Source organism: Zingiber officinale, chromosome 2B (assembly GCF_018446385.1).
Source record: "Zingiber officinale cultivar Zhangliang chromosome 2B, Zo_v1.1, whole genome shotgun sequence".
Taxonomy (NCBI): domain Eukaryota; kingdom Viridiplantae; phylum Streptophyta; class Magnoliopsida; order Zingiberales; family Zingiberaceae; genus Zingiber; species Zingiber officinale.
The window spans coordinates 77073949-77099691 of NC_055989.1; the positions used below are offsets into that span (position 1 = coordinate 77073949).

The 25743-nt window shown below is 39.5% G+C and overlaps 1 protein-coding gene across 1 annotated transcript in view; it reads left to right on the plus strand.

Moving 5' to 3' along the window:
- Positions 1–10190: 10190 nt before the first annotated feature.
- LOC122045949 (sterol 3-beta-glucosyltransferase UGT80A2-like) overlaps positions 10191–25743 on the plus strand; it is a 28237-nt gene continuing 12684 nt past the window's right edge. The window contains exons 1-7 of the mRNA XM_042606398.1: positions 10191–10406; positions 13034–13215; positions 13935–14177; positions 15151–15262; positions 15353–15523; positions 16716–16779; positions 16911–16968. Coding sequence (XP_042462332.1) covers positions 10331–10406; positions 13034–13215; positions 13935–14177; positions 15151–15262; positions 15353–15523; positions 16716–16779; positions 16911–16968 — 906 coding nt within the window. The 5' untranslated portion in view covers positions 10191–10330. The remainder of the gene's footprint in view (positions 10407–13033; positions 13216–13934; positions 14178–15150; positions 15263–15352; positions 15524–16715; positions 16780–16910; positions 16969–25743) is intronic.

A 25743-nucleotide genomic window follows, 5' to 3' on the forward strand; every position in this document is an offset into this window, starting at 1 on the left:
TTGCCACGGGAATCAGCGGTGGTCCGCTCGGAAGGCTGGATGGCAGAAGTGGTCGATCGAAGCGGTGTCTCCGCTCGGCGCCTCTTTTGTCGAAGAGGGCGTTCTTCTTCTGGGGCGGAGCCTTCCTCCCGAACGGAAGGCTCTTGACTAGCAGTGGCGCCAGCCGCTGGCTCCGGGAGAGAAGCCTGAGCGGCCGACTCCCCAGCATTTGTGTCGCTCTCCCCTTCGTTATAGCCGACCGGCTGAATGCCCAGCGTTTCCATCTCTTTGGACGCCGCGGCCTCAAGCGCCGCCACCTTCCTCTTCAAAATTCCAGCCATCACCGACTCCATAATAATGTTCGCTGCAAAGAAAGAAGGAGAAAATTAGTTAGCAATCAAGGCAAATGTACAAGTAAGATTCTTACCAAAGCCGCTCGAGAGGGAGGTCATGATCGGACTCAGGCCGAATATGTACATCACCCCTTCTAGCAGGAACTTAGTGATGTCAAACTTTAGACCGGCTAGCATGTTGGCGGCATGAAGATAGTCCGGCTAGGTCTTGAATCTTCTTAGTTCAGGGGAGGTTGGTGGTCCGATCTACCACTGCGTTCGGAAGGGGGCCCGCTCGGGAAGACGGATATAGAAGTAGAACTCTTTCCAATGTTTATTGGAAGAGGGCAGTTTATTAAAGAAAACTAAACCAGGCTGAGCTTGGAACATGTAAGTGCCCAGCTCGGACTATTTAGGGTAGTAGAAATAGTAAAAGACCTCCGGTCAGAGGGGAATGTTGTGGATTTTGAATAGGACGACGACGCCGCATAGAAGGCGGAAAGTGTTGGGAACTAGGCTTCAGAGCGGAATACCGAAAAAATTGCAAACGTCAATGATGAAGGGATGAATTGGAAGTCGCAGACCGGCTGTGAACTGATCGCGAAAAACACAAAAGGCTCCACGCGGCGGTTTGTGTGGCCGAGCGGAGGGAGTGGGTAAGATAATTTCGAGGTCGGAAGAGATGTTAAAATTATTTATCAAAATGTTGGCGTCGCGCCGATCGAAGCGCGACTCCATGGTGGTGTACCACGGGCCGAGAGCTTGGTCTTGAGGCTGGGAGGAACTAGCCATTGTCCGAGCGGACGAAACCAAAAAAGGCGAAGAAAGGTGGAGGATAGAAGAAAGAGGATGGCAAACGAAACGGCGCCCCGAGGACCAAAACTCGGAAATGATTAAAATGCAAAGACGACACAAGAACTAAAGAGAGAAAGTGGGAGAGCCTTACAATGAAGAGGGGGATCGAAGGAAGAACGTCGGAGATCGTCGGAGAGCAGAAGAGCAGGATCGCCGGAGCACCGAGAGAGAAGAATTACGGAGCACGCGATAGCAAAGGTGTGGTGGTGGAAGAAGACGATGGCTTTATAGGGTTAAGCCCGAGCAGCCTCAGCCGTCGATTGTAGGTCACGGGAATCGAAGCCTGCATCTGGCCGTCCATTTCAAACTAAGGCGGTCCCATCGAAGGTAACGCCACCGCCGTACGCTGACGGCACCAGGGGTACCACGTGGCGCCGCGACATAGGCCACATTTAATAAGCGCGTACTCGCCCTTAATGTCAAAGATTGGCACAGATTTCCAGAAGATCCGAGGAATGTTGGTGTTGACTGACGTTATGGCTACCCCCGTGTAGCCGAGCGGAGGGTAGTTGCATAGAAACTCCGCTCAGAGCGACTGGCGATCCAGTCAGTCGGACTAATCGCCTCCTTCGACTGGACTTGAGGGGGAGGCAAGTGATCCTACAGGAAGAACGGGGGCCCCCTTTGAGGGAAGTCAATGACACGCAGAGGTCAAAGGTCAAGATGAGGTTCGGCCGGTCGGGTAAGGGTCGGATCAACCGACCGACCCGGTCATAACAGAATCAAAGATGACCCGGCGGGGAGTCGGGTTTCCGACGCTCATGGGGAACAAGGTTGCCAGGCCGAGCGGGTAGCCCGCTCGGCCGAGGCATAAAGCAGTAATGCTGTGAACAGTTCCATCTGAGCACACGACAGGGAATCTTCGGGCACCCGACCGGGAATCTCCCGAGCGGATCCTTACCTACGTCCGGACGGACGCGAGGGGATTGCCGAGCGGCCGGACGCTCGACGCGAGCACAGAAGAGGCAAAAGGACAAGGGAAACATCGGGAAACATCTTCTGACAACAAGCATGTCCAGCGACCAAGCCATACGCTAAACCTCACGACAGAAGGTTCTGCCGTCCCATCAGAGAGGTGCTCGGACTGTAGCGGTATGGTGTCAGGCAAGCTCCTCTGACAAGTCCATACTGAGGTATGGTAAAAGGACAAGTATTCGCCTCGGTATGTGTGCATCAGCCTCCTCATAGCTCTATATAAGGGTCCTCATACTTCGACGAAGGTACGCGATCACGCATTCTCGCATCTTCGAAGCCACTTCTGCATTTCCTCTTGCCTGACTTGAGCGTTGGAGGGTCGTCGCCGGGAACCCCTTCTCGGCTCGACTTCTTTGCAGGTTCGTCGGAGATCCCTACGACCGGCCGAAGATCCACGTCATTAGTTCGGAGAGCGCCACGTGCCCAGCGTTCGTTGATTCAGTGTTCGGACAGGATCACAATCGATTACAGAACCTTTTTGTTTGCAAATACAGAGCTTTCAATTGATTCAGTAATTGATTAATATGTTTAATTGATTCAGCAATCGATTAAGCTCTCTGTATGCAATTTCAGAGCTCTGAATCGATTAGGTAATCGATTCAGATGCTCAATTGATTCGATAATTGACTACGAAATGTTTTGTTCATTATTTTTACCGCTTAATCGATTGATGACTTTCGTTAATCGATTGAGATTGATTGAATCGATCAGCCAATCAATCCAGAGGTTAATTTTCACGATTTCTGACTCCTAAAGAATAAATTCCAATTGATTACGAGAAGATTTTTGTCACGAATTTAAACTACAGATCAATTGAATTGGTCGCTTAATCGATTGATAAGAATGTTAATCGATTGGCGGATCGATTGACAAACATGTCAATTGATTTATAGATTGATTAAAACTAATTCTGTGTGATTCTAATCTTGGATCAGGAAATAATTTTCTTTCTCCATAATTTCCTTAATATTCAAAATAATAAAACTACGATTACTATAATTCGTAAAACTAATTTTACAATCATGTTAAAGTACGATCGAGCTCTGATATCACTGTTGGGATATGCTCGATGCGGTTTGAGCTTAACACATTTCGTAAAACATGTAGCAAAAGTAAAAATACAATAATAAAATTATTTTATTACAACACACACTATACACATGCAAGATACAACTCGCGTAGACATAATTATAAAATAAAATTTAAGAATAACAATTATTCTAGGTGTACAGATGATGCGTAGGAAAAGGGCATTAACTTTAATGACGCCCACCAACCTCGCTTCTATTCGTATCAACACTGTGATCTTCAAGACAACTCCAGTGAGTAACAAGGTTCGCCTCCGATTGGTACTAGCCAAGTATAAAGGCGATGCGATCCTAGAAAAGGAAGAAGAAATGAATGGTCGAGGAAGAAGAATTTCTTCCTCTTGACTGGAGGTGGGTGGATGTAGAGAGAGGAGAGAAGAGGAGAGGAGAGAGAGAGATAAGGTTTTCCAAAAAACTAAACTAATGAATAATAAATTGGTTAATTATTCTCTCCACTCTATATCATATATATATATATCTTAGATGAGTTGGATTAGAAAGCTCAAACGTAACCCAAAAATCCTTAACCAAAATTTGGCCTATTAACCTCTTATTTGGTTCATAGCCAAATCAACTTAGTTTTAAACCAAACCAATCTGGTTCATGACTAAATCAAATAGGGTCTAACTCTTCCGTAATAGATATGGCACATCCGCGCTTCTATCCCGATAAAATATCTTCTATATTTGTCCTTTTATTGATCCAACTAAACATCTTATTTCTTGATCTAAAAGTCGAATTCTCAAACTTGTTTTACATCTTTTAGATACTCGTAGTGTGTGTGACCCAATAAGTTCCCGGTTTATCTTGACTATCCATAATTAATTATTTAGTTATGGATTGATCATGAGTGACACTTATTGTATATCATGATCCCTAATTAATAATAAAAATCCTAATTCATTCCAGAATTAATTCTGAACCTTTTAGTAGCTATAGTGAATCATGTCTTGTTTCTTTCACTTATCTTATTCCCACTTGGTTCCGGATGTGGTCTATGTGTCTGTCCTTACTAAACTTATTATGTCACACCCAGTTCAAATAATACTTCCTCGTCATATGAATTTAAATTACTCCTACATGTATCTAAGAGTCTCATACTTGATAGATCGTTTGAAGCGATAGAGGGGGGGTAAATATCGCTCCTTTTAAAAACTATTTCTTTTCTTTTATATCAAAGTCATGCAGCGGAAATAATAAATGAGATAAGGTTATTTACTTCGTTCGGAGTCTAGCTCGACTCCTACTCGAAGGCTCGCGGTCCTTGACCGCACCGGTGAGCAAGGCACTATAATCCTTCTTTCCGAAATTCTCGGAAAGAAGTGAATCGTACAATGGAGAAAGATAGTAACACACTACTATCTTGCTTTAAAAGAAATTACAATGCAAGCTTTAATTAAAATATACCGACAACGAAATTATAGATGGAGCTTAGGTCGGCGCTTTAGGATGCAGTAGCTTGCTGAGCTGATGAAGACGAGTTGTTCACAGAGCAGGAATTTTTTATCAGAAAAATTGTATCATTAGCTTCTGACTTCGAGCACATTTTATAAGAATCTTGGATGTTCGGTCGACCGATCCCTCTGTTTGGTCGACCGAACCTGCTCCCTTCCTTCCTAGCTGAAGTCCGAAGCTGGCTCGATGTTTTGCATTTACTGGTCTTTAATGGTTCGGTCGACCGAACCTCTTTTTCGGTCGACCGAACAGCTTCCTTCCCTGTTCGTCAAGATCTTGAATTAATGCGTCATTAATGTCTTCAATGTTCAGTCGACCGAACCTCATTTTCGGTCGACCGATCATGCTGTAATACCATATTTCTGAGCCTGATCTGTTTTGCCAAAGTTGCCTATTCGGTCGACTGATAAAATGTCTTTTTTGGTCGACTGAACCCCTGGTCAAATGAAGCTTTTTGAGTGCTGGACGCGTGGCCGCTGACAGAGCCTGATTCTGAGTTCTGAGTCAAAAGTTATGACCCTTTGAAGCTCAAGGGATCATATGGTTCTGCAACACAATGTTAGTTTGATATAACAATAATATTCCTGCAAAACAAAGTTAGCACAGTCATAATACATGTGTAGTAATATGCATGAGTATAACAGTTAGAACTGTCTTGATCTCAACTTGGAAACCTTCCCGGTTTCTTTAGTTGGATCAGCGACCTTAGGTTGTTCCCTTCAGGAACTCGACCTCATTGTCGCTCCTCTAGTTGCTTACCTCAACTTACCTGCCAAACATGGTCCTCCAGACCTGTTTGGACTTTTGCCTGCTCAGTGTCTGATCGCCTGATCCACTAAGACTTTTCCTGTAATATTATGTTAGCCAACAGCAATAATAATACAAAAAACAATGGTAAACCTAAACCTAGATTTACCGAGATCCGCTGGTCCGGTCGACTGTGCGTGGTCGACCGGAAACAATCCAATCAACCTTGCTTGGAGTTCACACCTCCAAGACTTCTCGTTACCTAAGGTTACCACCCCCTAGGATTTTTCTCCACTTGGCTTCACTCACCAAGACTCAGTATTCGGCTACCCAGGGATCAAGTCCTCCAGACCTATCCACCTGGCTTTCACGATATACCGAGATTTCTCTCCTTGCCTAGCCTCCAACTAGGACTTCCCTTGCCTAGCCTACAACTAGGACTTCTCTAGATCAAACTCCATACTTAAACATACTTAAGCATACTTAAACATATTTGTCTGACATTAAAACCTTGGAGGTCGATTGCACCAACAATACTCTTAACTAGGAGTGTCAAAAATGAACCCGACTCGACGACCCAACCTGAGTCGACCCGAAAAAAATTAGGTTTGAGTTAAGCATTTTCAGGTTCGGGTCAGGTTTGAGTTGGAGCATTTTCAGGTTAAAATTTTTTAGGTCAAGTTGGGTTATATTCGGTTTAACCCTGGTTGACCCAAATATATGATTTAATGAATATTTTGAGGTTAAATTAAATTTTATTTTAAAAATTAAGATATTTTTATATATATTAATATCAATGTTAGTATGATAATGATGGAGTATTGAGATAAAAGTTAAGAATTATAGGGAAAATAACAAAAAAGAAGTTATTTTGAATAATGTTTTTAGGTTATTCGGGTCAGGTTTTGGTTGGTCGGGTTCGGGTTCGGGTTTAGGAGTTTCGGGGTTTTGGGTTGAATTTGGGTTTTGGTTGGGTTCGGGTTGGATTTTAAAAAAAATCAACCTAACCCAACCCGACCCGACCTGACCCACTCAAATTGATGTCCTTACTCTTAACATGTAATACTTTATAAAAACTTTGAGTAATAATCTTAACAAGTAGTCATAGGGTATATGTTTCATAGCAAGGAGCGGTGAATCCTCTGTGGTCTATCCAAATATCTTCGGACACATTGACTTATATCCAATAATCTTGGGTTCACTTTTCCAAGGAGTTGCTTTCCTTAAAATGTTAAAGTATAAACCTTTATGACTAAAGTAACTTGAATATCTCAATTCGAAGGAAACTTGCACTCGAACTGTAGTAAGTATTTCACAAATATATCCATATATGTAGAGAACCATATGAAACCTTACAGCAGGTCACTATAATAAATTAGTTACCATAATTAGTATCCACATTTAACTCTTGATATCTCAATGTCTCCAGCTAGTGGGTAACACCTGCTTGGTTAGACTAAGGAGTATAACTTGTGCTAATCTCATAGAATCGATATTTGAATACATCAATTTATTTACTAGGGAGTGTTTCAATACTTTCATAATTACACATGTAGATGCAAGCACCCCATGGTAGTTTTGATGTGATCAAATAGGTTAAGTTAGATCATGTGTATTTGATGCTTGTGTCTAAATGTGTAGGAGCTTAGGAACACAAGAAGTCGAGTGAAAGATGTAGCTAACGAGAAGGATAGCATAGGAAGGGAGTCGACGAGCTCGGTGCATCTGAGGGACAAGGTCTGTGGACAAGTACGCTGGCGAATGAGAAAGAAACGCGTGGCGTTTCTGAGGGAGAAGTTGGAGTGGAAGATTGTTCAAGGAGAGAAGGCCAGAGTTGAGTTCGGGTGAGATCAACTCTAGAAGACCGGAGGATCACCCAAGCGAGCGACCGGAGAATGAATTGGATAGTCAGCGTATGGCTGACCGATCCAAGCACCCGGACCGTTCGGGCACTCGGACAAAATGGTCCGAGCGGCCGGACCACTTTGGTGCCGAAAGGGCACCTCAATACAATAGATCAACTTTGAGTCCACGTTTGCAGCGGTCTGAGTGCCTAGAGCGGGTTCAACTGCCCAAGAGTGGATAAAAAATTATCTTCACACCGTTTCGAGGCTGTTGTGTGGAAATAAAGTTTGCCATGCTAGGGGCACCTGGATAGGGTCCGAGTGCCCGGACCGTGCCATGTTAGCAAACAGTTAGATCCGACCAGCAGACTATAAATAGAGTCCTGGTCTTAGGAGTTCAATACAACACTTTCTGTATTCGAGTTCTTTACTCTGTTCTTCAAATTCTGTACTGTCAACGTCTTGTAAGAGGCTTCTCCGTCTCCGACTTGTATCGAAGGAGTTTGCTACTTGAGCTTCACTTGGCCTTCGATTAGTAATCTCTCTGATTTCAAACCAAGTAAATTTTTTATCTCGTACTTATTTTTATGCATTTTAGTTTCGTTATTTAAAGTATTTGTCTTAATCAAAGTCGAAAGTTTTGGAAAGAGTATTTTTATAATTTTAGACAATTCACCCCCTCTCGTCGGTCGTCCGAGATCTACAATAAAGACTCTCACTCATTGTGATTCAATCATAAGTTCTCTCATGCTATGAGTCGTATTGCGGACATTTACTAAATGAGTTTAAGATAATTCAAACACATAAGTATAATGTACTCAAATAGTGAATCTATATTTATCAAAATAAATAGTACAATTATAAAGTGATTGTCTTAGGACATCTCTCAAACATAACACTTGTCCCTCAGATGTACCACACACGTCCTTCTCACTTCACTAGTGTACTCTTTCATAACTCTTCGTCGCTTGGATGTATCGGGCCCGTTGGCTCCCTTCTTGTGCCATCCTTCTCGTTTGCTGAGTTTTTCGCTGGACTTCTTATGTTCCTAAGTTCTTACACACTTATACATAAAACATCAAACACACAGAGTCTAACTTAACTCTATTAATCATATCAAAACTAACTTGGGGTACTTACAACCTCAACCCCTCCTTAAATGCGTTGCTGTTGATGGACGAAACTCTCCGTAATTTACTTCTCTTCCAAATAGTGAGGGGTCACCATGGAGGAATCGTTGAGATGACGATTTCACTTTTTACTGATCTTTTTTTTATTTAATTTATTTAGATCCTATTATTTTTTATTCCCGCACATGATCTGTTTCAGGGAATGAGTTATAAAAAATTAAGAAATTTTATTATTATTTACTTTATCTTATTATTTAAGAATATGGGCCTTTAATAAGTAATTTTTAATTAATTTTGTTAAGTCCAAAAATAAGTTATGTTAATATTTTTTTTCACACGAAAAATAATAGTAAAGTTTATTAGTAATTTCAACTTCTTATCTTTCTCAAATCATGAACACATAACTTAATTTTTACTATCTACATTGCTTATTCTCACCGCCTCAATCCTTATTAGTTTTTCATCATTTTCTCCTCCCTTCTCCCTCTCTAATTTTTGCTACATCTTTCTCCTTCCTATCCTTTTTAATATCACAACACATTAATCCATCTGTTTCGGCTCTTCTACATATCGATATAGTCACATCAATCTATCTGTATATCATCGATTCTTCGGGAAAAATCACAGTTGTATCTATCCATCTATGTATCTCATCGGTTCTTCGAGTGATATAAGACATTCTCATGTGACATGTGGCAAAAAAGATGATTCATTTGCTCCTAGCGCCTCCGTTAATCCGTCTCTAGTGATATAAGATATTATCGCTATATAATATATGATTAATAACCTAATTTTTACTTTGTTTTTGGAGTAATATTTTTATATAATAAATCATACTAGCATTGAATAATAGAGTTAATTATTTATTAATAAATATTTATTTTATATAATTTATGTATTTTTATGGATTATATGTGCGGGTGGTGACTAGTGTAAAATAATTTGAATGTGTAGGAACAAAATTTTTCTAAGACAGGGACAAATGAACTTATTTCAACTTCAATTAATCGAAAAGGATTTCGATTGACTAAAAGAATATTAGTTGAGTCAATTAAGTTGGAAGAACATAGTATTTATTTGGATCTTATCCGCCAAAGTCAATTCAAACAATATAAGTTACATATTAATATTAATTTTGATATTCAATTGGCAGCAATGAAATACTTATTTCTGTAGCCCTATCCCTACTGTCAGAGGTAAATCATGGGGATTTAAAATTTTAATTTTGATATTCAATGAACACATTGCGGAGTCTATTATACTAAGTTTTATTCTGTATTACTATCCTCTAAAAATTCTTTATTATTTATTACATTAAGTGTTTAATATCTCTAATATGAAGTGAAATATTAAATCACTCTGTATGCCCGAATGGTCATCTCTCTTCCACGATAGTGTTAGTTATTTGAAAAAGTTTTTTGATGATTATAAAATCAAATTCAAATTAATATGGTTGTATTGCTAAGTTTGTCTATATTATTATTTTAAATTTTAAATATATTTAAATTATTAATTTTTCTTAGTGAAAGTTTTGATAGACTTAACTTGCTGAATTATTGGGCATGTGATAATGATAGGAATCTGATATATTTTAAGTTATATTATATATATTTTTAATTTAATTTAATTCCGTTCCATTGTGTCTGAAACCCAATGGACAAGTCCTATATTTACGGTCTCGTAGTGGGCGTCGTCCGCTTTCGGCAACCCGTTGCGTCTCTTCCCGTTTTTTTTGTTTTTTTGGGCTTTTTCGACAGTGGAGTTGGTGTTACCACCGTCACGTGTCCTTCCGTGAGCAGACTGTAACCGGGGGCGTGCACGGTTACGATCGCTGCTGGTCCGGAGATCCCTCTCCTCTCACTGCGCTCCGCCAGATCTATTCGTGTCTCCCTCGGCTCCTCAGTCGCCTGGTTTCTCGGCCAATAATGGCGGAGAATGGAACCAGCGTGGAGGAGAGCAAGGGGAACGGGAAAAGCGTCAGATTCACCGCCTCCCCCGTTGGTAATTATCCGGCCTTTTGCTTCCTTCTTTTTATGCTTTGGATTCTGGCCCGCCGTCTCCGTGTTGTCGCCCCTTTTTTTTTTTTTTGCCGTCGTTTGGGTCGGCAGGTGTTTACGAGTAGTATTTGGGAGATCTAGAGGATTGGGTGTATGCGGTGTTTCTATTGGTAGGTATTTCCGGTTTTTTCTGTGGGAGAGGGAACTTTTAATCTGGCAATGATGATGTTATAACGAGTGGGTTCCGAAGAATCGTAGTTTGTGAAATGGTTGTGTTGCATTGATCATCGAGCAAGTAACTGAGTGGATTTGATCCCAGAAAGAGGCATACAGTTATTTTTGGAGATGGACTCTCGTGAGTCCCGTCAGTTCGACTCTTTTTTAGTAGTGGTGTAGCTGGATTTTTCTTGGTGATACTGGTGTTTGATCGTTAAGTAAGTCGAAAATGTTGCTCCCACTACTTTCTCAAGGTGGCTGCTTGTTCATCAGTCTACCCACCATCGGGAGTAGAACTTATTAAGCAGATGGTAGCGAAGTAGTTATTCAATGAATCAATAACCCCTTTCGGTGTCATGCCCCTTTCCCTGATTAGAAGTGATTAATTTGTCAAGCAGGTGATATCGGGCTAGTTATTCAATGACCACTTTTGTTGTCATGCTCCTTTTTGAAGTTAGAAGTGATTTGTTATCAGTGCTGCTGCTTCGTTGTTGTTCCCTTTTTATTGATTTATTCAAGTAGCTGCTCAAGTAGCCACGTCAATGAAGGGGATTGAAATACCTCCATGGTTGCTACGCTTAGGTGTCTTGATACACTAAACACCTTTGGCTTTTGGTTGTTGGAAATCTTGTTCATTTTTTAGGTGGCGTTTGGTTTAGAAGTTTGGGAATGAGGGAATGGATTCATTCCTAAACCTTGTGTTTGGTTGATGAGAATGGAATCAAGATTTTGGAATGAAACCCAAAAACTTGGGTATGGATGAAACCCACCCCCTCCCTTGGGTTTTGATGGAATGAAATGAGAATTAAGTTTTGGACAAAAATATCCTTAGTATATTTGTTCAATTTTTCTTTCATTTCACTCTCTCTCCTCGTTCTCTCTCATCATACTTTCTCTCTCCTCGTTCTATCATCACACTTTCTCTCTCAACGTACTTTCTCTCTCCTCTTTCTCTCTCATCACACATTCTCTATCATTTTCTCTTTGCATTCTCTATCATCACACACACACTCTCATTATTTTCTCTCTCTTCATTCTCTCTTATTTTTTCATCATACTTTCTCTCTCATCGTGCTTTCTCTCTCCTCAATATCTCTTACCATACTCTCTCTCCACATTTTATCTCATCACACTTTCTCTCTCTTAATTCTCTTCCATCACACTCTCTCTCCTCATTTTATCTCATCACACTTTTCCTCTCTTCATTTTTTCTCATCACATTTTCTTATTATACTTTCTCTCTTCAATCTCTCATTTTTTCTCATCACACTTTCTCTCTCTTCATTTTTCCCCATCACTCTTTCTCTCTCAGCACACTTTCTCTCTCATCATACTTTTTCTTTTCTCAATCTCTCCTATCACGTTCTCTCTCCTCATTTTCTCTCATCACACTTTCCCTCTCTTCATTTTTTTTCCATCACACTTTCTCTCTCATCAGTCTCTCTCATTATATGTTTATCTCACATTCAACTTTCTCTTCCATCTAATTTTTTCTCTTATTTTCCTTTAAGGGTAAAAATGAAAATTTATGTTTATTTTGATTGAAACTATTCAATTAACCAAATATTATTTTTAAGAATGATACCCAAGCTCATACCCATTCCCATTCCCATTCCCATTCCCATTCCACAATATTATGATATCCATTCCCGTTCCGATTCCTAGAAGAGAACCAAACGCCACCTTAGTTATGATAATTATTTCCATTTCTTAGGATGCATACTAGTTGTTGTACATTATACTTGTTATAGGAATTTTATTTTGAACTGATTGACCCTGCACAAACTAAATAAGCTTGTCAGATGATGGATGTAGAGAAAACAAGGACTAATAATGAATAAAATATGCTATATGAAGATTATTAGGGATCAGTGATCTGTTTGCTAATGAAATTGTGAACTGTTACTGCTAGTCTGCTACATGCAGGATCCCTGTGATCTTATGCTCTGAGTTTCTTGAAGTTAATTATGAGATTTTTGTATGCATAGAGGAAATGAAGATGGAAATGGAGAGGAGGGAGATAACTAAGACCTTTTGCATTTAGCTAATTATGAAATTGATATTGAATGCCGTGGATAATTTAGTTACTCTTAGCATTTGGTTCTCATAGGTTATCACAGGGTACACATATTTGCTTTTCATGGATGATGTTGGTTGAACTAACACATGAAAATTTTATTTTCTTGAGATGTAACATATTTTTTATTTTAAGGCTATTTTTCTTGGTGTTAACACCTTGATGTTTCTGGTTGTTGTCAGTTAAAACGGATGCTGAATTACTATTGATTGATAGGACTTTATAATTAGGGACCTCTACGAATTGGAAGTTCAAATATCTGATTTTTTTTTTTTTTAAGTCAAACACTTGCTGTGTTACTATAATATGCACCAATATTCTTCTGTTTGTTGTTTCAGTTGATAGAGGACTTCCTAGGTCAAATACTATGCCTGGTGGAAGAACAGAGTGTGCAGAAAGTTCAGAAGCACATTTAGGGAAAGAAAACCTAAAAAGGTCAAGAACTGAGAAACATATACAGAGTTCCATTGAAGACCCAACAGTTAAATTGTTCAGTGATAAAGTTCCTAATAAAGAAAAGGTTTTTTTTTTTCTCTTTCACTCTTCTTGTGAATGTATCTTTGTCACTGCATTTGGGTGATGTGAGACTGTTAGTCTGTTACTCTGTTACTCTTCTTCTGTCAATTTTGTAAAGCTACAATACCATTTAGTGCTGACTTGATTGTATTTCTCTTGACATAGTTGTCTAGGATTCATGAATTTTGTTTTCTATCTTCCTATCTGTAGGCATGATAAATCAAAATACAATTTTCTAGGGATGTAAAACCTTGATGTGAATAATAAGAGATCAATTTTGTGCTCCCTTGATTGAACTTCTCTTAACTTAGTTGGCTAGGATCGAAGATTTATTGTTTGTTACATCCCTATTTCTTGGCATGATCAATCAAGACAAATTTCTAGGGATGTAAAACCTTGTAGCAAATAATGAGATATCAACTATGTTTTTGATGATTGATTGTAGATTTCTAATGGCAATCTTTTTAGAACTACGCTTAGACAATACATTGTTTAGCTTTTGGAATTACTTGAGATGTCATTAAAAAAATTCTTATTACATATTTCTCATCATCATCTTTTGGGCTTCATCAACTTTTTTCTTAAATTCTTTTAAAAAACTTTTTATCTAGTTATTCTTTTGTGTTTTTTTTTTTTTTTACTTTTTCATTAAGGTTGGTTTGTTTTTACGTTGCAAGGTAGTTTATTTCTTCTATTTTTTGGCCATTACCTTACTTAACACAGATCAGGATGCTAAATCGAATAGCTACTGTGAAAGATGATGGGACTGTTGTTGTTGATGTTCCTAGCAATCTTGAAATTGCACCGTCGGAATTGGGGTCGGAGGATGGAAATGGTGAAGCAGCTGATGATGAGCCATTTGATTCAATGGATTCCCAATACCGACCTCCTATGCAGATAGTCATCCTTATTGTTGGTACGCGAGGTGATGTTCAGCCGTTTGTTGCTATTGGAAAATGCTTGCAGGTTAGCTATCTCAATGCTTAGTCTCGGGATTTCATTTCAGTATGCAGCAAGGAGGGTCACTCAACCAATTCACTAGATGTTTGAGTTTGAAGTTTTTAGAAGCACTTGACAATTATATTGTAGATTTATCTTTTTTTAGCTCTTCTGAGTTGCTTGTGCACAATTAATTCAACACTCCTGTTTTGCCCCTACGTAATGTTGGTTGTAGTTTTCATTATCTCAAGTTTTGTATCTTGAAATTTGGTGAAATAAATTTTAAACCATTGATCATTTCAGTACTAATCTTCTTATGCCTTTTCATTGATGTTTTCATTTCAAGGCACACTTTTTCAGACAGCCTCTTTGTACCTGTCAATTGACCATTTCTATTATATTTTCATCATTGTTTCTTCCTTGGTAAGGTATTAAGAGAAATGTTTCCATTGCCTGAGGTGAGCTGAGGTGAGCGTAATCACCTTTGCTACAATAAGAGATGTTTCCAAGCTATTTCTGGAGTATGGAAACTTAAATGTAGTAATGGCATTTTGTTCAATGACTGAACCTTCATAGGTAGCATGGAAAAAGTAGAGAGAATGGTATACTTTCTATTGGATATTTATGTTGTCAATATTTAAATTCATAAAGGCAGTATCTCTCATTCTTCAAGACGACACTATAACTATGTGGTCCCTTGTTTGATTACAGCTTATTTGCTTTGTTGATGGTAAACAACTGTAACATGGAAAAAGTGGAGGAAATCAACATTTTTCATTTCAGTTGGATTATATAAAAACAAATTGATGACACACTCTTCTTTGTTCTTTCTTTCTGATTAGTTCCCTCTTCTTTTTTTTTTCTTTCTGTTCGTTAAATTTAGTCTTGGGTGATTAGCTCATTATCCGTTGGCAATCCTCCATCGAGAAAAATTAACATATATTTCAGCATTTAATCTCATTTTTATAATAACATCACACCGATGAAATAAACTTCTCAGGATTATGGACATCGTGTTAGACTGGCAACTCATGCAAATTTCAAGGAGTTTGTATTATCTGCTGGTCTGGAATTTTATCCTCTAGGTGGAGACCCAAAAATTCTTGCTGAATGTATGAACACCATCTGTTGCTTGTTAACTGGCATTGCTCTAATGTGTATTCCATCTTCTTTTCTTTATTCATGGATTGTCAACTTCCCAGATATGGTGAAGAATAAAGGTTTCTTACCTTCTGCTCCTTCGGAAATACCTATCCAGCGTAAACAGATGAGGGAAATTATTTTTTCCTTGCTCCCAGCGTGCAAGGAGCCAGATGTTGACACCAGCATCCCTTTCAAAGCAGATGCTATAATTGCAAATCCACCTGCTTATGGTTAGATTTCATCTGAATCTCCATGCAATTAGCTGAGAGTAACTTTTCTATTTTTCTTCTCTTGGTCATTGATATTTTGCACGAAAATCACTTGTTAATTTTGGTAATGAATAAAACATACTTGTTTTCTTTGTGCATGCAGTCTAATACTAATGGTCTGTCGACAGTTGCCTTGTGATGGTATAACAGATGACAGAATTAAGTCGTACCTCAAATTGACTGTTTGGCAGCACAAAACCATGTTTCTTATTCAGGCTGTCATAATTTAATATATATGGCAAATGCCTGTTGAGTCTATGATAAATAAATTTTATTTTAATTGCTGCAAAGCAATTTTTTTTTTTTGTAACTGAGACAAAGACAGAATAAGGACAATGAATCATGCCTGCAATCCAAGGAGAAATGCCTATTTCTGAGGGGCATTTGTTTCAGTGTGGCTACCAATTAATAGTCATGGAATTAGATAGTGGAGGGCAACACCTAACTTCATGCATATAAGTGAATCTGGTATGTTGTTGAGGTTTTTTCATTGAACATTAAAAGTTGGATTTTTAGTGGAAAGTTGAAGGGCAACCTGAAGATGTTGGAGAGTGGTCGTTCTTCTGATCGTCGTCGTCATCTTCTTCTTCCAACATCTTGTTCTTCCCCTAATTGGTGTTGACAGAACAAATCATCTTCATCTACTAAATTTCTTTCTTGAGACTAATTTGCACTTTTGATAAAGCAATGTCCAGTTCCTGATCGGTCCTGATGGGAACAAATCATCTCCATCATCTTCTTCTAAATTGCTTGCTTGAGACTAATTTGAATTTTATAAAGCAATGACAAGATGTCAGAAATTTGAAAACATCAATATTGGAGTGTTGGGCCATTCACACTGACAACCATCTTTATTCTTCAATCACATTTCCTTATTCTGACACATTTCAAGCTATAACCAAAACACATCTGTGTTGCTACTGAACTTCACATGACTAGTGCTCATTTATTTTGTCTTTTCTGGTCTCACTTAGTTGCTATAATTTGCTCTCAGCGAGTTGGTTCTTGCATTTATTCCAGTGATTTTCTAATGGATCATTTCACCCTCAACTATGTGGCTTTTTTTGTAATTCATTTTTTTCATCGATTAGTGATTCATTAGTTTTACAAGTTGAAAATTTCTAACTATCAATCTGGATGAATGGCTGTTCAGGACATACTCATGTGGCTGAGGCATTGAAAGTACCAATTCACATATTTTTCACAATGCCATGGACGTGAGATACTCTCTCCCTTTTTCTCTCTCAAACTGTTTCAGTATGCTGATACTTAGGGCATGGAAATTCTCTAATGGCGGACTCTTATATTCACTTAGAGTTATTTCATGCTTTCTGTTTCCTGATTTCAGACCCACAAGTGAGTTTCAACATCCTCTTTCCCGTGTCAAACAACCTGCTGGATATAGGGTAAGAGAAATCAAATGACACTTTGTTTTCATTAACATATTAAAGGATGCTTCTGACTTTTCTACTTAATATAGTCTAGATGTTAATGCTTTTATGTATTTGCATATATAAAGTAAATAAAAAAACGTGCCATTGTTGTAAAAACACTCTATATGGCCATATAAGCATATGCATGTTTCACCGCATTGCATGTTTGTATATGCAAATGAAACATATACTAATTGCATATTTAAGGTAAATCAATTGCATGCCATTGTTCTAAAAAAACTCTCTATATAGACATGAGAGCATGCACGTGCTTAACTACATTCCATATACCTGCATATGCCAATGCACAAGCTGATCTATTAGTTTTATCCAATTATGTCCCATACACAAATAAATTAGACCAAAATTGACAAATTTAGATTTTCTTTAATATAGTATAAATATAAAGTTTCAATACAATAAGAAGCTCGAAATTTACTTTTTTTTGAAAAGATGGTGAAATTGCGAACAAATGGTTGTCTGATTATCTTTAGCTTATTGATTATCTGATTGTCTATGAGGATTAAGCATGTGAAAAGTTGATGCATAATTTACAAGAACCAACCAAAAGTCCCCAGATACACTTATGCCTCCTAGAGAGGAATATGGTGATTACATTGAATTCAAGTGATAATTATGCTTTGCAATTTTTGCACTTCAGTTTATGTAGTTGTTTGCATGAGCATTGCATTCTTTGTTTATTTTTAAGGGTTAAAAACTTGAATCTTATTTGTATTTTGATCTTTATATGGTAGCCTTAACCTTTTTTTTATGAGGGTTTATTTTGATTAAGTTCTTAACAACTGTTTAAATTATTCTTAATGAAAAACATAGTTATTTCTTGATATTGATTATGTATGCACCTCTGTACCCATGACAAAGCTTACCACTTGCGTGCTGCAGTTCAACATGTTGGGACCGATTATGTAGCTAGAGGGGAGGGGGGGGGGGGTTAATAGCTCGGTGCGCTCGTCGTGTTCTTCGTTGCTTGTTTCTTCAAAGATGTGCAGCGGAAAATACAAAGAAAACAAATACAACGCTAACACTAAGGATTTACTTGGTATCCACCTCACAAGAGGTGACTAATCCAAGAATCCACGCACTCACATACCCTCTACTATGAATAACACTCCTTTGTGGTTACTACCAAAGGCGGAGAAGCCCTACACCACTCTCAGTACAAGAAGAAGAAAGGGAAATACAGGATAAGCAAAAGCTTACAAGATGTACAGTAAAACCCTAACCCTAACTTCTTGTTGTAGCTCGCCTCTTGATCTTGGATCACCAGCAAACCTTGCTCCAAGAACTCTTCAAGAACTAGCGGTAGAGTGGAGAAACGCTGTGGAGAAACTGCTATGAAGATCGGGAGTAAACAGTGCAAGTTCTGCCGAAGGAATCGAACGCCTGCAGCTAAATACGATGCCAACGGTCGGATCCCGATCGATTGATTGCTCCCAATCGATCGGGGAGGCTTTAGATCGATCGGCTGATCGATACAGAGCGCCTCTGTGCTCTCGGAAAATTGCTTGGATCGATTGGCTGATCGATCCAGGGCTTATCGCGCGAAATCGCGCCTCCCAATCGATCGACTGATCGATTGGGAGCTCTGGATCGATTGCCCGATCGATCCAGAGGGGTTCTGTTCGCGCGACACTTCTCCCCAATCGATCCACTGATTGATTGGGATAATGCCTGTCGCGGGGACTCGCCCGATCGATCGGCCGATCGATTGGGCATGATCCAATCGATCGGCTAATCGATCCAGATCTTGGTTTTTGCTCAAAACCAAGTCTAAAGCCCCCTAAACCAACATCCAGTTAACCATGACTTGTTGGTACATAAAACCTAGCATCCGGTCACCCTTGACCAGCTAGGATTCTCTCACCAAGTGTCTGGTCAATCCCTTTGACCCACTTGGACTTTTCTCCTCTTGCCAAGTATCCGGTCAATCCCTATGACCTACTTGGACTTTTCTTCCTCGTGCCAAGTATCCAGTCAATCCCTTTGACCTATTTGGACTTTCACCAGATGTCTGGTCAACCTTGACCCATCTGGATTTCCCCGTGCCTGGCTTCACTCACCAGGACTTCCCTTCTGCCTAGCTTCACTCATTAGGACTTCTCTTCTGCCTGACTTCACTCACCAGGTCTTTCACCTAGCTTCACTCACTAGAATTTTCACCTGGCTTCACTCACCAGGATTTTCCTCTGCCTGGTTTCACTCACCAGGTCTTTCACCTAGCTTCACTCACTAGGATTTCCTCACTACCTAGCTTCACTCACTAGGTCTTTCACCTGGCTTCACTCACCAGGATTTTCTTCTGCCTGACTTCACTTACCAGGACTTCCTTTGCCTAACCTCCAAGTTAGGACTTTCACCTGACTTCACTCACCAGGATTTTCCAGTCAAGTATCCGGTCAACCTTGACCTACTTGACTCTCCATCACAATCTCCACACATGAACAATTGTACCTGCAATCTCCATGTGTTGTCTACATGTATTGTCAAACATGTATTGTCAACATGTATTGTCAAACCATCAAAACATAAACATTAAGACTCGAGCTTGACCCAATTCAAGCTCAGTCAAACTAGGTCAACCTTGACCCGGGGAATATTGCACCAACAATCTTCCCCATTTTGATGTTTGATAATACCTTCTTTAAGTTAGGCTAATCCCATAGCCTAAACCTCCTTTATGCCACTAGGTAATGAAGGCATAAGTTAAACCTTTCATTCTCCTCCTAAGAGGGCAAACTCCCTCTAGATAATGAAGTCCTAACTTAAACCCTACATTTCTCCCCATATTGGCACACATCAAAACAAACTCTCCCCCTGAAGAGTTACTCAACGTTGTTCACAACTTCACTCGTTGTGATGAACCTGATAATGAAAGTCCCATACCTTTCATTTTCCTTTAACCCTACATTCTTCCCCAATGTAGACAAATGCCCATCCTTGAGCATTTTTAACTTAAACAATGAAGATATCCACTCTTCATTGTAAACAAATGCTCAACCTTGAGCATTTTTACTAAAGAAGGTTAATCACCTTCCAAGGTGTATGAAAAATAATTTTCATGCTCTTAAAGAGTAACTCCCCCTAAAGACATGGTCGTGAACTTCTATCATTGCACCAACAATGACTTGGAATCCCTAAACCTTTAGGAAACCCAAATTTAGAAGTTTGAGGTTAAAACAAAATCAATATTGAAACCAAACCTCAACCTAAACTTCAATTTAGTCTTCCTCAATCAATCCATCCTTGTTTTCAACATGAAAACACCCTCTTTATATATACAAATGTATTTTGAGGGGTTAGGAATGATTTCCTAGACTAAACTTGGTTTGGAATGCTGAAATCATGCTTTCCCAGCCAAAATCAGCTTCCTTAATCGATTGGAGTTGGGTCCCAATCGATTGAACCAGCTTGAATCGATCCACTGATCGATTCAGGAGGGCTGGATCGATCGGTGGATCGATCCAGGAAGCTTTTGTTCGCGAGAAGCTTGCTCTCAATCGATCGCCCGATCGATTGAGACCCTTCAATCGATCGGGTGATCGATTGAATGCCTGATAGTTCTGAAATTCACTTGCGGTGAATTTCAGAAATTTCCCAAAAATTCCCTAAAATTCTAAAAATCATGAAAATTTATGTAGACACTATTTAGGGCATATATTATGGAAAAATAGTTTTCTAAGAAAATACATCATATTTTCAAAGATGGACACAAACTTGAAAACTTGTAAAAACTTTAGTGTTTTCTTCAAGTTTGTGTCTAACTCTTCAATGATGATCACTATCAAAAGATAGTCTTCATCAAGGTTTTCCAAAAACATTTTAAAATGATTTTCAAAACCAATATCCAACCATGTTCTTTGGGCTCAATGCACATGACTTGTACATTAACTTTCCCAATGATTGGAAAACACATAACTATGTGTTTGATGAACCTAAAACTCAAAAGAATGCACTAAATCAACATCTTGAGTTTTGTTCATTATCCTAACATCTCACTTGTATCTAATGTGTACTAAAACACATACAAGTCACCTTATAGTTCTTTAGTGAGATGTAAACTTTGGTTTTGCCCTAATCTAGGGATCATACATATCTATCTAGGCATTTTTGAATTATAGACATCCACCAAGGATGTTACTTGTTAATTAATGTCATTAGTCCTTAATAAACAAGGAATTAAAATGATGCATGATGATGTTATGACATACATAAAAAAGAAATAATTTTCAAAAGAAAATTTCCTATAACTATATGATGTATGGATGACATGACATGGTATTTTTGTGTTTTTCATAATAAGGCATGAGTGCAAACACAAATAAATAAGTATGATGTCATGACATTTGATGGACAAGCAAAGTATGACAAGTTAGCATAGATAAAATACCTAGATTACCTACCTAAATATCCTTAACCCTTAGCTAACTTAAAAATTTAAACCCTAAATTGCCCACTATTTCTCAAAAAAATGTCAAAAACCAAATTTGACATTTCTTTTGCTTTTCCTAATTTGTGCCAATTTAAATTAAACATATTCCTCAAATTTTGGCACAATTTACTCTTTTAAAGAGTAATTAATTGAGTTAAGGCTTAAATTTGCCTTTAACTTCCTAAGAACATACCAAAATCCCAACTTGGTAGTTCTTATAATTTTCTCAAATTGTGTCATTGAAAATTTCATCCAATTTCTCAAAATATGACACATTTTACTCTTTCCAAGAGTAAACCCATTATCCTTTTCATTTTCAAAGGTTAATAATAACCTTGAAAATGCTCCTTGAGTGTCAACTTCATCATGATTGGGCTAACTACCCTTCCACTTAGAGTTGACACTCTCTAACCCATCTATGGGGTAGAGAAGATGCTCCTAGGAACCCAAAACCTATTGGTGCTCCTTGGATGCTCTAGGTACTCACTAGGGATAACTTCTCTAGATACCTTCCTAGTGACCTTGTTTGGCTTCTTAGAAGCCTTGGTCACATTTTCTAGGTCAACCCTAGGGATTGCTTCCCTTGTGACCTTCTTTGTGACTTTCTTGGACTTCTTAGAAGTCTTAGTCACATTTGTTGCAAAAATACTCTTAGGAATAACCTTCCTAGTATTCTTGACTTGACCACTAGACCTAGGGTTTGTTCCATAACTATATGGAACTCTATGGTAAATAGGTACATCCTTTTTGGTTTTAGGTTTGTATCCCAAACCTCTATGGTCCTTGGATGACCCTTGTTGTCCTAAACTTAGATTTTGCTCATTTTGCCCTTTAAGGATATTTTTCATCCTTTTTAGGGTCTTTTCTAGTTTGTCAAGTCTTGACCTCAAGACTTGATTTTCCATCACTAAGTCCCTTAAGACTTGATTTTCCATCACTAAGTCCCTTAAGACTTGATTTTCCATCACTAAGTCCTTAGTTTTTAGTTTTCCATTAAGTCCATGAGCATTTTTGTTTCTAGTCTTGTAGCTAAAATCTTTAGAGTTCTTGCCTAAAATTCCGTCTACCTTCCTAACCCTAGGTATGGTAGTTTTAGCATGGAGAGCCATGTGTTTTTCCTTAATGCTATCATGCTCTCTATTCTTATGGTAAATAGCATTAAAATGATAAAGGCTTGACTTAGCATGTTTTTTACCATTGTTCAAGGGAGTAGACTCAATAAATGATACCTTTCTTTTTACCTTGGAGACTCCCCCTTGACTTGTGCTTCCTCCAAGAGCCTTGACCGCTTTCTTCCCCTTGGGACATTGGCTCCGGTAATGTCCCTTTTGATTGCAAGAGAAGCACACAATGTGCTCCTTGCTCTTCTTTGTTCCGGGAGCGGTCTCCTTGGGCTTCACCTTGCCCTTTAGTGCCACTTGGCTCTTTTCCTTGGTCAATTTGGGACACTTGCTCTTGTAATGCCCGTTTTCCCTACACTCAAAGCAAATAATGTGATTTTTATTTTTAATTGAAATATTTATACCTTCATGTGTGGGGATGACACTTTCTCCTTTGGATCCGGAGGTAGAGGCTTCCTCTTGATCCGACAATGATGCTCCTCCAATAGATTTGACTTGACTTGTGGAGGTGGAAGCTTCTTCATCCTCTTCTTCTCTTGACCCGGATGTGGAGAATTCTCCTTCTTCTTGATCCGGTGTCACCGAAGGTCGCTCCCCCTCAATCCTAGAGGTGGAGACTTCTTCATCTTTATCTTGTACATGGAACAAGGAGTATGCCCTCTCCTTGCCCTCTTCATTGCGTTCCTTTGAAGATGAAGCTTCTTGGACCTCTTCTTCGGAAGTTGAGCATCTCTCAACCTCGGAGTCCTCTTCCTCTTGGTCTTGATCCAATGAGTCACCCTCTTTGGATTCTTCTTGATCTTGTACAGTGGAGGGGATCTCATGAATCTTAGCCAATTTGCTCCATAGCTCTTTGACATCCTTGAATTCCCCAACTTGAGCCAAAATATTGCTTGGCAATAAATTGACCAAAAGCTTGGTCACTTTATTATTTGTCTTGCTCCTTTGAACTTGCTCTTGACTCCATTTGCTTTTCTTGAGAGGCTTGCCCTTGGAGTTTGTTGGAGCTTCAAATCTTTCCATGAGAGCAAACCATTGCTCTATCTCCACCATTAAGAAATTCTCGATCCTTGATCTCCAAAGATCGAAGCTCATCATTGTGAATGGTGGAGGCACCCGTGTATCGAATCCAAGTCTGTCTTGGAATTCCATTGAAGTTGAGCTTGATAAAATCTTTGACTTGTAGAATTGCTTCAACTTCTTCACCCTCTAGCTTGTTGACCCTTCTGGCGATGATTCTGGTGAAGAGCGGCCTCGCTTTGATACCACTTGTTGGGACCGATTATGTATCTAGAGGGGGGGTGAATAGCTCGGTGCGCTCGTCGTACTCTTCGTTGCTTGTTTCTCAAAGATGTGCAGCGGAAAATACAAAGAAAACAAACACAACGCTAACACTAAGGATTTACTTGGTATCCACCTCACAAGAGATGACTAATCCAAGGATCCACGCACTCACACACCCTCCACTATGAATAACACTCCTTTTTGGTTACTACCAAAGGCGGAGAAGCCCTACACCACTCTCAGTACAAGAAGAAGAAAGGGAAATACAGGATAAGCAAAAGCTTACAAGATGTATAGTAAAAACCCTAACCCTAACTTCTTGTTGTAGCCCGCCTCTTGATCTTGGATCACCAGCAAACCTTGCTCCAAGAACTCTTCAAGAACTGGCGGTAGAGTGGAGAAGAAACGTGGAGAGCTGCTGTGTCGGGAGAAGAATCAAGGAAGTTCTCGAAGCGAACGCATGCCGCAGCTAAATACGATGCCAATAGTCGATCCCGATCGATGGATTGCTCCCAATCGATGGAAGGCTTTGGATCGATCGGCCGATCGATCCGAGCGCCTCGTGCTCCTGGAATTGCCTGGATCGATCGGCTGATCGATCCAGGCTAATCGCGCCTCCCAATCGATCGACTGATCGATTGGGAGCTCTGGATCGATCGCCCGATCGATCCAGAGGGGTTCTGTTCGCGCGACACTTCTCCCCAATCGATCCACTGATTGATTGGGATAATGCCTGTCGCGGGGACTCGCCCGATCGATCGGCCGATCGATTGGACATGATCCAATCGATCGGCTAATCGATCCAGATCTTGATTTTTGCTCAAAACCAAGTCTAAAGCCCCCTAAACAAACATCCAGTTAACCATGACTTGTTGGTACATAAAACCTAGCATCCGGTCACCCTTGACCAGCTAGGATTCTCTCACCAAGTGTCTGGTCAATCCCTTTGACCCACTTGGACTTTTCTCCTCTTGCCAAGTATCCGGTCAATCCCTATGACCTACTTGGACTTTTCTTCCTCGTGCCAAGTATCCAGTCAATCCCTTTGACCTATTTGGACTTTCACCAGATGTCTGGTCAACCTTGACCCATCTGGATTTCCCCGTGCCTGGCTTCACTCACCAGGACTTCCCTTCTGCCTAGCTTCACTCACTAGGACTTCTCTTCTGCCTGGCTTCACTCACCAGGTCTTTCACCTAGCTTCACTCACTAGGATTTTCACCTGGCTTCACTCACCAGGATTTTCCTCTGCCTGGCTTCACTCACCAGGTCTTTCACCTAGCTTCACTCACTAGGATTTCCTCACTACCTAACTTCACTCACTAGGTCTTTCACCTGGCTTCACTCATCAGGATTTTCTTCTGCCTGGCTTCACTCACCAGGACTTCCTTTGCCTAACCTCCAAGTTAGGACTTTCACCTGGCTTCACTCATCAGGATTTTCCAGTCAAGTATCCGGTCAACCTTGACCTACTTGACTCTCCATCACAATTTCCACACATGAACAATTGCACCTGCAATCTCCATGTGTTGTCTATATGTATTGTCAAACATGTATTGTCAACATGTATTGTCAAACCATCAAAACATAAACATTAAGACTCGAGCTTGACCCAATTCAAACTCAGTCAAACTAGGTCAACCTTGAACTAGGGAATATTACACCAACAATCTCCCAACACAACATCTATATCAGTATACATTTACATAATTGCATTTTTTTGTTATTCATATTGTATAATCCCTTAGTAATCAATTAGTGTTCTCTTTAGTCTTGTATATTGAAGTTTTCACACCCCTAGGGTTTATCATTTTCCCTAACTAGTTCTGATAACTCGTATTCATGATCTTCCTTATATATTTGAGCCATTTTTACTTTTGTCCCACTGGAATT